Genomic DNA, 15,383 nt, shown 5'->3' with positions numbered 1-15,383 from the left:
AAGACCACACACCATGGAAGCAAGTAGGGTCTAAAAATTACCCCACTTGCCTTAGCTGGTTTGGCTCAGTGGGTAGAGTGTTGGCCTGTGAACTGAAGGGTACTGGGTTCGATTCCAGTCAAGGACACATGCCCGGGGTTGTGGGCTCGATCCCCAGTGGGGGACTTGCAGGAGGCAGCCGATCCACCTTGATTCTCTCTCATCATGGATGTTTCTCTCTCTCCCTCTTCCTTCCTCTCTGAAATCAATAAAAATATATATTAAAAAAAAATTACCCCACTTTACAAACACATATGGATTTAAAAAAAAAAAAAAAAAGGCCACATCCTAACCTGACAAGCTCAGGAAAGGCCTGCATGATGCCTCAAAGACATAAAGTAACCACAAAGGATGGTCTGAAATTAAAACTTTTAACTAAAAACAGTTATGGTGGGTAGTCATGTCCTAGACCAGTGTCTTCCCTGACAAAGTCCCTCTTTACCTTAACTGAGCCTATTGTCTTTTTGCATCTTTGATAACATATCTTAGCAATGTCAAGTTTACTTGTACCTTCTTTTTTCAGGACCCCTTAGGGCACAACCAAATGCACCTGGGTGTCAGGACAGAGACCATAAATTCCTTCACTGTTATTGTTAATTATTAACTGTTAACTATCCTGCACCTACCTAAGTAAAAGAAGTATGTGTCTATCATTTTTTTTTTATCATTTTACTTTATCCAATCCCCAGAGGTTCTCCCCACCCTGCCTTTGCTTTCTCCCGCCTCTCAAATCTATCACCAATGGATTTCATGTAACCCACTTACATCTCCTTTGATTACAATGTATAAAACAAGGTGAAGAACTGCCATTCTCCAGAGCATTATCCAATCCGTTGAGATTCTGCTTCCCGGCAATTGTTGACAGTTTAGATCAAATAAACTCACAACAATTCTTTACAAGTTTGAATGTTTTTACGTTAGCACACATACACACGCAGGACTTTTGACAGCTTTTTATTGTAAGACCCTAACATAAAAGCAAGCTGAGGAAGGGAGGATACAGGAAGATGGGGACCCTCCCCCAGACTCTACTCTGATTCCCATAAACATCAAGGAGAAAGATAGGAATCCTGAAAGGAAAACAAAGGAAATACTGAACAACCAGGCTATGGTCTGCTCCACACCTGGATCCTATGTCAGAACCAAGGACTAGGGAAGGAAGAAGGGACACCCTCTATTTGCCAGATGTCTGCCAAAGTTCACCAGCCCAGCCTGCCTCAAGCCTCCAGGAGCTTCCCCAGGAAGCGGAGATTGAGGATCTTGAACTGTTCATCGAGGTCCATGTGGACGATGCCATCCTCACCATCGATGCTCAGCAGGACCCCTGTGGCTTCCCGATCCTCGCCCAGGATGACCTTCACCTGGAGAGTGGGCATGGTGTCAGGTCCATGCCAGCAGCCCAGTGCCTGAAGCCCAGTGCTCACAGCCATGTCCCTCCTTACCTTGTTGTTCTTGGTGGGGGTGATGGGCTCCAGGTGCTCACTGGAGATGCTGACAACCTTCTCACTGTCCTTCAGGTACACAGAACACATGCCTCCCTGGGGTAGGGACAACCTGGTTAGCCTGACCTGCTCCCAACATAGGATTGATGCTCACACGCAGGGGACTCGGGCTCAGTGCTCATTCTAAGAAGTCACTTTCCCAAGGTGACATGGCAGCAAAGGCCAAGGCTGGGCCAGGTTCCAAGGCCTGGAGTCTGGTATGTAGGGGCAGGGTGACCAGATCAGCAAGAGAAGCATCAGAATGAAGCCACCTTAGGCCAAAAGGGACACTGCTTCTCAGGCACTTAACTCTTCATCCTAAAATGGCTTCAGATTTTTCCACACACTTGCTCCTCCTGGGCCCTATCTCAGGGATGGCCCTACAATCCCTCAGTCCCCAGCCAGACTCTGAACCTTGTCTTGGCTCCTTCACTGACAACCTCCAGCTCTGAGGCCTGTCCATTCAGCCTCCTGAAGGTGTTTCCCTCCTCTCTCCTCCTACCCCACCTCTTCCGCAGGCCCTGTAGTGCAGCCTGACCTTCCCCCAGCTTCCACCCATAACCTTGATAGAGCAACATAGTGAATTAATCCCAAAAAACATATGTGATCCCTGCATGGATTCTTCCATGACCTCCGTGTCCTCAGGACACAGTCCACATTCCCCAGGCTGACACGTGACCTGGCCCCAGCCACTTCTCTGGCTTGGTTCTTTATGTTTCAGACATGATGAACATACTTCAACTCCCCAAAATGTGCCAGGCTTTCCCTCACCTCTAGGCCTTTGTGAGCCCGCTCTGTCTGGAACATACTTAACCCCTTCTCCAGCCACTTACTCCTATTCATTCTTCAGGTCTCAGTGCAGATGTCTCCTCTAGGAAGCCCTCCCTGAGCCCCTCCAAAGTTGGTAAGGTGCCTTCTCTGAGTTTGCATAGCTCCCCTTGCCCTCTGGGCTTCCATTATTTCAGCTCTGGCCACTCGGGCAGTGTCGGGGGCATGTCTGGTAACATGTCCCACTAGAATATGAAATCTTTGAGGGCAGAGCCTGGAGCTGTCTTGCTTGGTCTCGGATGTTTAATTAATTCACTATTTGCTGGTGAGCCAAACAAGGTGCCAGTTCTTCAACTAAGAACTGGGACTACTTAGGAATAAAGCACAGGATTAGTAATCAAAGAATCACCAGGGCAAACTTAAAGCTTTTAGGCAGAGGTCCATGAGAAAGAATTATGTGGACCTATAAGATACAGACCTGAAATAGCCTGGGTGCTTTCCTGAAGATGAAGAGAAGTTAACTAGACAAAGAATGAAGGAAGAGAGTTCTAGACAGAAGAAAGTGATGAGCAAAGGTCCTGAGGCTAGAGGGAACTCGGTGACTAAAAAATGGAGAGGCCAGTAGTGCTGGAGCAGGGAGCCCAGGGGCTGTGGGTGCCTAGCGCTGTGGGTGAAGCCTGGCACAACAGAGTATATCACAAAGTAGCCATACTTATGGGTGTCAATCATTATTCCAGGCAGCGGGAACTCCAGTCATGAACACAACAGACTTTATGGAACACCCAAAGGAGAGGATGCCTACCTACCCACCATCCTGGGCCCCACTTACCATGACACTGCGGATGACCCCCGTCTGCCCCACCACTTGCGTATCCAGATAGGTGTCCCGCACTTTCACCTGGATGTCAGTGGTTACCCAATCACTAGAGTTCTGCTCAATGCCTGAGCCTGGTGTATGTGGGTTGTAGCCACCAGGGGAGGGGGCTCCAGGTGTCATCGGACTGTAGCCAACAGGGCTCGGACTGGGGCTGGCCTATAGGAGAAAGAGGGGCAGTACTGTTGGGAATAGGTCATCTGAGCTGGTTGTACTTAAAGGCCTGAGACCCACCCTAGGCCACCACCCTCAAGAGACATGCCAGCTAACCAGCACCTGATAGGCCATGGGCGAGGGTGTGGGATGGTAGCTGGCCGGAGAGTGGGTGTTCTGGTAGCCAGCTGGGCTTGGTGCCACCTGGTGGTAGCTCTGGGGACTAGGGCTGGGCTGGTAGGAGCCTTGTGGAGAGGGGGCAGCATAGGGGGAAAACTGGTCTGTGTTGTACCTGCGGAGACAAGGAGCAAAGGGGCCATTTGTTGGGGGCAGGGAAGAGGAAGTGGTGGCATTGGGGAGAGTTTGGGCAGGAGTTAATTAGGGCTACCCCAGTGGACTCACATGGCTGGTGTCCCTGGTGTCTGTGGGTTGTACTGCGGGTTAACCTGTGGAGATGAGGGGTCTGGGTAGCCAGGTGTTTGGGGATTGGGGGTACCCCCGTAGGCCTGTGGGGATGGAGTGGGCTCATCGTCGAAGGCGTACTCATATTCTTCCTCAGCCCTGTTGGAGAGAGAAGTCTGTTTAAAATGGTGATCATAACAATGTAGCAAATGCTTCCAGAAGAGCACTGTAACCAGACAAACTGAGACAACTTCACCCTTACAACAGCCTCATCTGGAAACCTCCATTTCAGAGCTGAGGAGACTAGAGTCAGAGATTAGGCTGCCCAGAGTCACACAACCTGTCACATGACCAAAGTCACACACAATATCTCCAAACCCAGGTTTTAACCAGTGTGCTATTGGGTCAGAAAGATTATTTTGCCCCAGCCATGCCTACTCCTTCACAGACCAGCCAGGGCTGGAAGCAGAGAATTCAGGGTGAGCCTCTACTCCCCAGACACCCAGCATAACTCACACATGGCACACACTCCCAGTAGCTCAGAAAACCTTGTGCCCTCAGCAACTGGTCCTCACCGTGATGGCGTGTTAGGGTTGTTGGGATCCCAGGCCCCACTCTGGGCAGGAGTACGGCTGCCATCATGCAGGGGTGTCTGCGAGCCATAATGCGGGGTGCGGCTGCCTGTAACAGGAGAGATGTGTTCTTCAGCTCTGTCCTATCTCCAGTTCTCCAGTTCCCCCCACATCACCCCTCCTCCCTGTCCCCTGGGGAGCACTCACCATCCTGAAGAGGTGTCTGAGAGCCATACATGGGTGTGCGGGAGCCAGAACCATACATGGGTGTCTGGGAGCCATACATGGGTGTCCGCCCATAGGTTGAGTTCATGCCACCCGGGCGCCGTGAGCCCCTGTGGACAGAGACAACTAGTGGGGTGAGTAGGCCTTCTCACCACCTGATAACCCACTCCCAGCCCTGCCCTGGCCCAGCCCGTACACTGTAGTGAGCCGCTGACGGTCTACAGAGATGGTCTGGCAGGTAGAATGCAGCTCCACTCGGGCCGTAGACTCCGTGGCATCCTTCACCACACCAATGTAGCCTGGTGGAAAATAGGAGGTCAGACTGGGTGGGGCTCTCCTTCACCATGCCCCCTCCCCAGGCCTCCACATGGCCTTCAAAGATCACCTTTATAGGGCCCCTGGGAGATGCGCACAGTCTGGCCGATGAGCTCATTGTCTCTTCGCCCCCGACCCCTGCTCATGCCACCACTGCTGCCACCTGGGCTACCAAAGCCACCACGCTGACCTGAGGAGGGAAAAGAACATCACCAGTCCCAGGGCCATGCCCTCCCCTCACATTCTGTGCCCAGCTAGGGTACCCACAAACCCTCTCTTCACCAGTTTGACTCTCCTCCTCCCCTGCTGGGTTAGAAGCCTTCTCTGGGGTTCCGATCACAGCCCTGACCACCCTAGGCTGTCACTATGGGGTGGGGCCTGGTCTCCAGTAGGCTGTGAGCCCCATCTGGCTGAGCCAGCCCAGAGTAGGCACTCAGTGACTGTGGGCTGAACCTTCCTCCCCAATCCCCAGACACAGGCCCATCCTGACTCCCCCTCACCTCCAGCACTGGGGTGCATGGGGCTGCTGATCCGGGGACTCATTGGGGCAAAGCCACCCAAGGTGAAGTTGGTCACATCTCGTGGCTAAAGGAGGAACAAGAAGTGAACTGACAGGCAGGGTCTGGGTGACTGACCCCTAGCCCCCTTGCCAAACTGCCTGCATGCATTTGAGAACAGTTCCTACTTGAACCTTCCAGCCACCATCCCCACCTCCTCCTGGTGACAATACCTCAATTTCCCTTTGGGGAAACTGCCACCACCCCTATGCCATCGTGGGCCCGTTAATCAAGAGGCCCTAGTCGAGGAGTGGAATTGAAATTTGGTAGTCAGGAATTTAAATCCCTAGTGAAACAAAAACTGCATGCCACGGACTTCACCATCCCATTTGCAGGGCCTTAAGGAAACCACCTCCTAGTCCCAGCTACCCAAATCCCAGGCCCAATTTTCTTTCTTTCTTTTCTTTTTTTTTTTTTTAAATAAATCTTTATTCAGATTATTACAATTCTTTCTCCTTTTTCCCCCCATAGCTCCCCTCCACCCGGTTCCCACCCCACCTTCTGCCCTTACCTCCCCCCCCACTGTCCTCATCCATGGGTGTATGATTTTTGTCCAGTCTCTTCCTGCACCCCCCCATACCCCTTTCCCCCTGAGAATTATCAGTCCACTCCCTTTCTATGCCCCTGATTCTATTATATTCACCAGATTATTCTGTTCCTCAGGTTTTTAATTCACTTGATTTTTAGGTTTACTTGTTGATAGATATGTATTTGTTGTTCATAATTTTTCTCTTTACTTTTTTCTTCTTCCTTTTCTTTAAGAATACCTTTCAGCATTTCATATAATACTGGTTTGGTGGTGATGAACTCCTTTAGCTTTTTCTTATCTGTGAAGCTCTTTATCTGACCTTCAATTCTGAATGATAGCTTTGCTGGGTAGAGTAATCTTGGTTGTAGGTTCTTGCTATTCATCACTTTGAAAATTTCTTGCCACTCCCGTCTGGCCTGCATAGTTTCTGTTGAGAAATCAGCTGACAATCGTATGGGTGCTCCCTTGTAGGTAATTAACTGTTTTTCTCTTGCTGCTTTTAATATTGTCTCTTTGTCTTTTGTTCTTGGCATTTTAATTATGATGTGTCTTGGTGTGGTGCTCTTTGGATTCCTTTTGTTTGGGGTTCTGTGCGCTTCCTGGACTTGTAAGTCTATTTCTTTCACCAGGTGGGAGAAGTTTTCGGTCATTATTTCTTCAAATAGCTTTTCAGTATCTTGCTCTCTCTCTTCTTCTGGCACCCCCATAATTCTGATGTTGGTACGCTTGAAGTTGTCCCAGAGGCTTCTTACACTATTTTCAACTTTTTGGATTTTTTTTTCTTTTTGCTTTTTCGGTTGAGTGTTTTTTGCTTCTTTGTATTTCAATTCTTTGACTTGATTCTTGTGTTCCTTTAGTCTGTTGTTGGGTCTCTGTATAATATTTTTTATTTCAGTCAGTGTATGTTTAATTTCTAGTTGGTCCTTTTTCATATCTTCGAGGGTCTCGTTATATTTATCGGCCTTTTCTAGGATATTCTTGAAAAGCCTTATAACCGTGGTTTTGAATTCTATATCCAGTCGTTTGTTTTCCTCCATTTCTTTCGTTTGTGATGTTTCTTTGACGCTGCATTTTCACTGCTTCCCAGAGTTGGTAGGGTAGATTTGTGTGCTAGGTTTCCTACATGGCCCAGTGGGTCAGCCTCCCCAGTTAACCTGAGGTGGACACTCTTGGTGCACCCCTTTGTGGACTGTGTGTACAGCCTTGTTGTAGTTAAGTCTTGATTGTTGTTGGTATCACTGGGAGGAATTGACCTCCAGGCCAGTTGGCTGTAAGGATCAGCTGTGTCTATGCTGGGAGAAGTTCGGTGTAGGAGACAGCCTTATAGGATTAGACTTGCCAAATTGCAATAGCCTCTGTGCTCAGCTTGGATGGGGTGGAGTCTCAGGGCGGAGCAGCCAGTCTTGGCTTCCAGTCAGCCTTGCCCTTGCGTGCGCGCCTGCAGACCTCTGCCTTCCCCTGCTCCTGAGTCTCCACCCGAGAGTCCAGATTCCCCCAAGAGCGTGGGTCCCCAGGGGCTCGCCTGGAATTGGGGTTCAGTGCAGTCAGAACTGGGGCTCAGTGCAGTCAGGAGCTTCTGACTCCCTTCCACTAGGGAAAGCCTGTGGCAACCTCCGCAGCCTTTGTGTGCACTGGCACTCGCGTGCCCCCAGACCTCTGCCTTCCCCGGCTCCCGAGTCTCTGCCCGAGAGTCCAGATTCCCCCCCGTAAGAGCACGGGTCCCCAGGGGCTCGCCTGGAACTGGGGTTCAGTGCAGTCAGAATTGGGGTTCAGTGCAGTCAGGAGCTTCGGACTCCCTTCTGCTAGGGAAAGCCTGTGGCAACCTCCGCAGCCTTTGTGCACACTGGCGCACGCGCCTCCAGAACCCTGCCTGCCAGGGCTCCCCCGGGTCTCCGAGTCTCCGGGTGCCTTTCTCTCTACCTGACAGTCCAGACTTCCCCTGTATGAGCCTGGGTCCACGGGGTTTCGCCCGCGACTGGGGTTCAGTGCAGTCAGAACTGGGGTTCAGTGCGGTCGGGGGCTTCCTTCCCCCTTCCGCCAGAAAGTCAGCCAGGCTCTCAGCCGCCCTTCCTCTCTGCGCGCACAAAGACCCTTTGCCGTACCTCCAATTCTCTGTGAGCTTTTCTCTTTCCTTCTAGTTGTAGAATTTTCACTCAGCCAGCTTTCCTGTGGTTCTGGATGGTGTCCGTTCTGTCTTTTAGTTGTAGTTTTGAAATTGTTGTGCCAGGCAGCAGTTTAGGTGCTTACCTATGCCGCCATCTTGGTTTCTCCCCGATTTTCTTTCTGATACCTGGTTCTACAGAACCTTCCTGCAAATACCACCTCAGGGCCTTTGCACTTGCTGTGTCCCTGAGATATTCATGTGGCTCTCCATACATATATTCAGTTTCTGCTCAAGTATCACCTAAGGCCTTTCCTTAACCTCCTCTATCTAAAGCAGCAGCCCCCATCATTCTCTATCTCCTATCCTTATCCTTTATAGACCATAGTAATTAAAGAAAAAAAAGAAAAAAGAAAAAACTAAGGAAAAAGCTAGGAAAACTTTCATTATAAATGTCTATTAGAGACCTAACCGGTTTGGCTCAGTGGATAGAGTGTCGAACTGTGGACTGAAAGATCCCACGTTCGATTCTGGTCAAGGGCATGTACCTTGGTTGCGGGCACATCCCCAGTAGGAGGTGTGCAGGAGGCAGCTGATCGATGTTTCTCTCTCATTGTTGTTTCTAACTCTCTATCCCTCTCCCTTCCTCTCTGTAAAAAATCAATAAAATATATATATATTTTAAAAATGTCTATTAGAGCCCTGACCGGTTTGGCTCAGTGGATAGAGCGTCGGTCTGTGGACTGGGGGGTCCCGGGTTCGATTCCGGTCGAGGGCATGTGGCTTGGTTGCGGGCACATCCCCAGTGGGGGGTGCGCAGGAGGCAGCTGGTCGGTGTTTCTCTCTCATCGATGTTTCTGACTCTCTGTCCCTCTCCCTTCCTCTCTGTAAAAAATCAATAAAATATATTTAAAAAAAAAAATGTCTATTAGACATTTTTCTCTTCAATGCCAATAAACTTCCTTAGGGTTTCTCACAAACACAAAGAAAGCAATGTAAGATGAAAATGAAATATATCATGTTAACAATGTTATTAATGTACATGTTACCAGTAATATTTCGCCTTTAAAACTTACGGGCTTTAAAAAAATCAGAACCATTTTTCATTTGTTAATGGATTAGAGCAGCAGAATAAATTTAAACTTAAAATTCCATCATGCAATTTTGTATTACTTTTAAAATAAACACACCTCGCCCTAGCCAGTTTGCCTCAGTGGCTAGAGCGTCGGCCTATGGACTGAAAGGTCCCAAGTTCTATTCTGGTCAAGGGTACATGCCCAGGTTGCAGGCTCAATCCCCAGTGGGGGGCATGCAGGAGGCAGCCAATCAATGATTCTCTATCATCACTGATGTTTCTATCTCTCTATCCCTCTCGCTCCCTCTCTGAAATCAATAAAAATATATTTTAAATAAATAAATAAAAAATAACCACACTGCCCTAACTGGTTTGGCTCAGTGGGTAGAGCGTCGGCCTGCGGACTGAAAGGTCCCAGGTTCGATTCCAGTCGGGGGCATGTGCCTTGGTTGCGGGCACATCCCCAGTGGGAGGTGTGCAGGAGGCAGCTGATCGATGTTTCTCTCCCATCAATGTTTCTGACTTTCTATCCCTCTCCCTTCCTCTCTGTAAAAAATCAATAAAATATATTAAAAAAATAAATAAATAAATAACCACACCTCTGGCAGAGAGAGTCCTCTCCTTTGTAGTCCACCTTCCCTTCCTTCCTGCCTCCCACAGGGGCAGCATATACACAGCTCTAGCAGAAAACATGCAAGTTAACCTAAACAGCACATATGATAACTCTCTAAGGAAGGATGCTCTGTTCCATTGACAAGGACAACTACAACAAAGTTGAATTACTTTTGTTTTTTCTTAAGGGTTTTTGTTTGTTTTTTAATTTTATTTATTTTTTTATTTCAGAGAGGAAGGGACAGGGAGAGAGGGAGGGAGGGAAGGAGGGAGAGAGATAAAGAGAGAAAGAAACATTAATGAAGAGAATCATTGAGTGGCTGCCTCCTGCACGGACCCTACTGTAGATCAAGCCCACAACCACAACCCAGGCATATGACCTGACTGGGAATCTGAACCATGACCTCCTGGTTCATAGGTCGATGCTCAACCACTGAGTCACACCAGCAGGGCAAAGATGAACTACTTTTAGATAACCAGTTTTGGTAACGAGATTTTCTGAAATTTAAAATAGGTATTATGTTGCCCCCAAACTATTTTGGATCACTTTACAACATTCGTAAACAAAATAGTATTCTAAATGTATATTATCATATTGACCCAGGATAAAATTCACTTAAAGAAAGAAAGCAAATTAGAGTAATGGAGTCAAAGGAAATGAAGCAGGCATTATCAATAGCACCATCAAAACTCATACTGTAACCTCAGCCACACACCCAGAGTAAAGACTATTGTAGTAAGAGGAATGTTCTATAGCAGTCACAAATAGCAACTATATAGACTGTGGAACAAAATCAAATACTTATATTTGAATATGTCTATGTTTGATCATCTTAAAACAAGAGGTATTTAGATATACCTCTTATTCAACGAAATCCTAAGAGCCTCCCATTAGGTGAATGAATTGTATCACTGACCAGATTAATGAAAAGTATAAACCAGCAGATCTGTCCCCTCTCCCTTTCTGAACCAGTCCTTCTTTAAAACACAGAATTAAGCCTGGCCCTGTGTCGTTCAGTGGTTGAGCGTTGACCTATGAACCAGGAGGTCATGGTTTGATTCCTGGTCAGGGCACATGTCCTGTGGGGGTCACACATGAGAATGCCAATCAATGATGCTCTCTCATCATTGATGTTTCTATATCTCTCTCCCTCTCCCTTCCTCTCTGAATCAATAAAAACATATTTTTTAAAAACACAGTAATAAATAAAATGATTAGATTTTAAAAACCTTCCCTGTTAAGGCAGCAGGCAAAACACAAAATTATCACATTTACTAAGGAGAATTAAAAGTGAGGTATATCTTGAGCCTTGGTGGGATAGCTCAGTTGGTTAGAGCTTCATCCCAATACACCATGGTTGCGGGTTCGATCAGGAAACATATTAATGAATGCATAAGTAAGTGGAACAACAAATTGATGTTTCTCTCTCAAAAAAAAATGTTTAAAGGTATATCTCTAAAACATAAGAATAAAGATAAAATTAAAAAATGAAATAAAAGTAAAGCAGCACCCCCCCCTCCCCGCATCATTCTCTATCTCCTTTTCCTGTTTTATTTTTCTTCCCAGTGCTTGTCATCACCCCACATTGCATGTTGTGCCATGTATGTACTTATCTGTTCACCTCCAAAGTAACAGCTCTAAGAGGACAGGTTTGCCTCTTATCCACTACTTTTATCATGTCTGGCACTTAACAGGTGCTCAATAAAACCAAATGAATGAATGATTTAGTAAATAGCTCAGAAACCCAATAAACCTTTTTCTTCACACTTTGCTGAGGACCTGACACTGACATCTGCCCCTCTAATTCTCTACAAGCCCATTCTTTGTCTCTCCTGGGGTCAGGGAAGGCTGGAGAGCCAAGCCAGGTACCCATTACACAAGGTGCCACCATGCCCACCTTACCTTCGAGCCCCCAGCCAGCACCAGGTGACGTGTCTTGCAGACAAACATGCCCCCGTTCTCCACCAGTTTTTTGCAATGCAGGAAGGCAAAGCTGCGGAAGAGATGGCGAATCTCACCCTCCCGGCCCTGGAGGAAAAAGAACGGTCACTCATGGCTGTGCCCCATCCCTACTCTTTCAGACGTAGCTGATGGGCAGGAGCTCATACTTACTGAGTGGGGGCCATCAATGACCTTGACGATGTCTTTTACATGGATGTTGTTTTGTTCCGAGTCCAGAGCCACAGCAAATCGGTTGTCCTTCTTCCGAGTCACAGCCTGGTGCCTGACAGTCACCACCTTCCCATACATATTAAGCACCTATGGAGGGAGAGGAGGGATACTGAGGAGTGAAAGTGGAAATGGTGACCTGGAGTAAGGCTTCCCTTAAGTGGGATGATCCTTCCTTGTGGGAGACTGCAGGACATCTAGGCTCCCTGGCTCTGCTCAACCAAAATGTCAGAGCGCCAGCCCCTAGGCACTGGGTCAACCAAAAATGTTCCCAATCAGACTCCACCCCCTTGATTGAACACCAGGAACTGGAGAGATGGGCAGAGGAGTTGATATTAACATAATAGCTAATGTTTACCTGTCACTCTGTACCAGGCAGGCCCCATGCTAAATTCTTCATATAAGATTTTACTGAAGCTTCAAAACTTCCCTCTGAGATGGATGCTGTCATGATTCCCATCTTACACAGGGGGTGTCTTGCCAAGAGAGGGCAAGTCAGCAGCCCAGGGTAACACAGCACCAAAGTAACAGAGCTGAGATGTGAATCCAGAGTGCAGGATTCTAAGCACTATGCTGTGTGGCTCCCACATCCATGAGGATGGGTGAAGGGGAAGAGGGAACCTGCAACACCCCTTACTTTAACAAGCACCGAATACCAAGGTGCATATCTGACCTCAGAAATTCAATCACAACTAATTAAGTAGATGTTGCCACTATCTCCATTTTATAGGTGGGAAGCTGAAACACAGAAAGGGTAACTGACTTGCCACTTGCCTAATCTCACATAGCCAGCTATGGGTGACAGAGGCAGGTCTGCAACACACAGCAGTCTGGGCTCTTACCTGCCATACTCTGCCACCTCCCAGGATGAAAAGAGAAAGAGAGAAAGCCCCCTAAAAGTAAGTCCTGCCAATGAGTGCAGCACACACACCTGGAAGGTCTCCCGCTCTAGTCGCACGATGACACCCACGGTCTGAGGGTCCAGCTGCACCAGCTCCCCCCATTCGTGCTGGCCCCCAACATCCACACCTGATGCCGTCTCTGAGCAGAGCTGCAGGTCCCGGGGGAGCACTTTCAGCTGCCAAGAGAGGAAGAGGAGTGAAGCAGGGCCCAAATGGCTGGCCTGCCTTGCCTGGGTCTTCTCAGAGCACATCCAGCCAGCTCCCCCCGTTCTGACCTACCTCATGCATGGTGAGGTCGGAGAAGAGGATGACAAAGTTCTCCTCCACTCGCACAATGAGGCCTGTGTCACCCTCAAATCGGCCAGCAATCACCTTCACATGATCTCCCATCTTGAAGTATTTCCTAAGTTCCTGGGCCGGGAACTCTAGCATGTCCTGGGGATTGGGTGTGGGGATAATGAGCAGGTAAAGCCACCACAAATCACCTGCCCCACCCATCTTCAGTATCCATTCAAGTTCTCGAAAAGACCCTAGCCAAGACCTACTCCAGGCTCACACCAGACTACCTTAGGCCACCGGGACAACCCTCAGACTGCCCCAGAGACAGTTGAATTCAGATAGGATATCAGCCTAGACAACTCTTTATCCCACGGAGCCAACCTGTCCCCAGACATGACACCAGACTCGACACTATCTCAGACCCACCTGGAGACAGCCTCACCCTAGACCAGTGGTCGGCAAACTCATTAATCAACAGAGCCAAATATCAACAGTACAATGATTGAAATTTCTGTTGAGAGCCAAATTTTTTAAACTTAAACTTCTTCTAACGCCACTTCTTCAAAATAGACTCGCCCAGGCCGTGGTATTTTGTGGAAGAGCCACACTCGAGGGGCCAAAGAGCTGCATGTGGCTCGCGAGCCGCAGTTGGCCGACCACGGCCCTAGACCCACCATGCTAGCCTAGACAAGCCCTCGCACTGACACACACACACACACACACACACACACACACACACACACACACTCCTATGCAAACTAAACCCAGCACCCACCTCACATTACTCATGGTTACAATGTCATGTCCTCATCCCAGTATATACATGTGGTCAGTAGGATACCCACCTTGAGGTCCTCATGCTTGGGCATAATGGTGATCTTGTTGCCGTCCACACTGAGAATCTTGCCCTGCAGGTTGATGAGCTCACCCTCACATACCTCCACATTGTCCCCAGGTTGGAAGTTGTGCTCCCTTTCCTTCCCTGCAGGGGCAGACATGGGGCTGACATGGGGGCTGCCTGGCATGAGCCACCTGCTCCTCCTTGGCCTAAGTTACAGACAAAAGCAAATACCTGTGCTCTCAGTCACCACCTCCAGGTCAATGCCCTCCGGCTGGTCCTCAAACTTCTCCAGCTCAGAGAGTGTGGGCTTCACACCCTCTGTAATCTGAGCCCCAAGAGACAAGGGGAAGAAGAGGATGGAAGCCAGTGTCACAGACCAGCTGAGTGGGCTAAAGACAGAATTATTCCCCTAGAGATACTCCTGACTTGAGGGTTATCTGGAAAGACCTAGATAACCCACTGCTCCAGGGCCTGGGCTGCAGGAGAGAAAGCTTGGCCTCCCCACTCCCCACTGCCATTAGCACGACCCTCTTTGGGACCCTCACCACAGCAGACATGGCGAAGCTCTTAAACAGAAAGCCCTTCCGGCTGTATCGGTTCCCCTCGAAGATGAGGAAGTCACCATCAGAGGCAACATCGCCCCCCAGGGACCTGGGATTTTGTGAGGGAGAGAAGATTGGAAGGGAAGGTTAAGAAGAGAATCTGCTAAAAGGGAACATACGTAATACTTTCAACAATAAAGGTTAAGAAAAAGAGAGAATCTGCTGTACCTGTCTCCTCCACTGGCGAGGGAAGACTTCAGGATGACCATCCCATGCCATCCCAACACATACCCTCTTGGAGTGATCTCTCAGAGAGGGGCAGCCACACAGCCCCCACCTTCCTGCACTCCACTGCCCCTTCCCTGCTTTGTCTGTCACCACAGCGCATCATGCACTGATGAACTACTGTGTGATTAATCTTCCTAACCAGAATGGCAGCTCCAGAGGGGCAGGGACTTCTCTTTTTCCCCTCTAAGTGTCTGCACATCACAGACACACAGTAAATACCAGTTGGACAAAATTTCAGAGTTAACATTCATGGAGCACTCAGCCCGTGCCTGGCCTGGACACACACTACCTCACTGACTCCTCCCCAAAGCCTGTGACATCAGTAATATGCTCTTCATTTTCCAGGGAAATGAGGAAATGAGGCTCAGAGAGGCCTACCACATGGCCCAGCCGTGAGCCTGAGTCAGGATTCAAATGCAGGGGGAGGGACAGCAAAGCCTGTTCCTTAATTCTACTGGCCCTGCATGTGGGGTGGGAGAGACACTTAGTTCCTGTTCCATGCTTCTGGAGTGGAGAGGGAAAGCCTCTCCCATTCCCCAAACGGGAAATGTATAGAAGAGCAGGCTGAGCTCCTCCTGCCATTCACTCACACATCTGTTCATTCACATGGTGCATTTGGGAGAGGGACAAGCATGCTTTGCTGGCTATGTCAGGGCAC

General features: G+C 48.7%; 1 protein-coding gene across 2 annotated transcripts in view; it reads right to left on the bottom strand.

Annotated features, from left to right (window-relative positions):
• Positions 1-977: 977 nt before the first annotated feature.
• Positions 978-15,383, bottom strand: part of SUPT5H (SPT5 homolog, DSIF elongation factor subunit) — a 37,032-nt gene continuing 22,626 nt past the window's right edge. For both annotated transcript variants that reach the window (XM_080643559.1, XM_080643558.1), the window contains exons 13-29: positions 14,441-14,546; positions 14,127-14,220; positions 13,900-14,036; positions 13,055-13,210; positions 12,805-12,951; positions 11,817-11,963; positions 11,607-11,732; positions 5,330-5,414; positions 4,900-5,019; positions 4,711-4,813; positions 4,497-4,624; positions 4,293-4,398; positions 3,718-3,876; positions 3,439-3,607; positions 3,118-3,321; positions 1,482-1,577; positions 978-1,400 (exon numbers count right to left, since the gene is read on the bottom strand). In XM_080643559.1, the coding sequence (XP_080499685.1) occupies positions 1,257-1,400; positions 1,482-1,577; positions 3,118-3,321; positions 3,439-3,607; positions 3,718-3,876; positions 4,293-4,398; positions 4,497-4,624; positions 4,711-4,813; positions 4,900-5,019; positions 5,330-5,414; positions 11,607-11,732; positions 11,817-11,963; positions 12,805-12,951; positions 13,055-13,210; positions 13,900-14,036; positions 14,127-14,220; positions 14,441-14,546 (2,227 nt within the window). In that variant the 3' untranslated portion in view covers positions 978-1,256. The remainder of the gene's footprint in view (positions 1,401-1,481; positions 1,578-3,117; positions 3,322-3,438; positions 3,608-3,717; positions 3,877-4,292; positions 4,399-4,496; positions 4,625-4,710; positions 4,814-4,899; positions 5,020-5,329; positions 5,415-11,606; positions 11,733-11,816; positions 11,964-12,804; positions 12,952-13,054; positions 13,211-13,899; positions 14,037-14,126; positions 14,221-14,440; positions 14,547-15,383) is intronic.

This window comes from Plecotus auritus (assembly GCF_963455305.1).
Source record: "Plecotus auritus genome assembly, chromosome: 10".
NCBI classification, from domain to species: domain Eukaryota; kingdom Metazoa; phylum Chordata; class Mammalia; order Chiroptera; family Vespertilionidae; genus Plecotus; species Plecotus auritus.
This window is presented reverse-complemented; position numbering and strand designations above follow the sequence as displayed.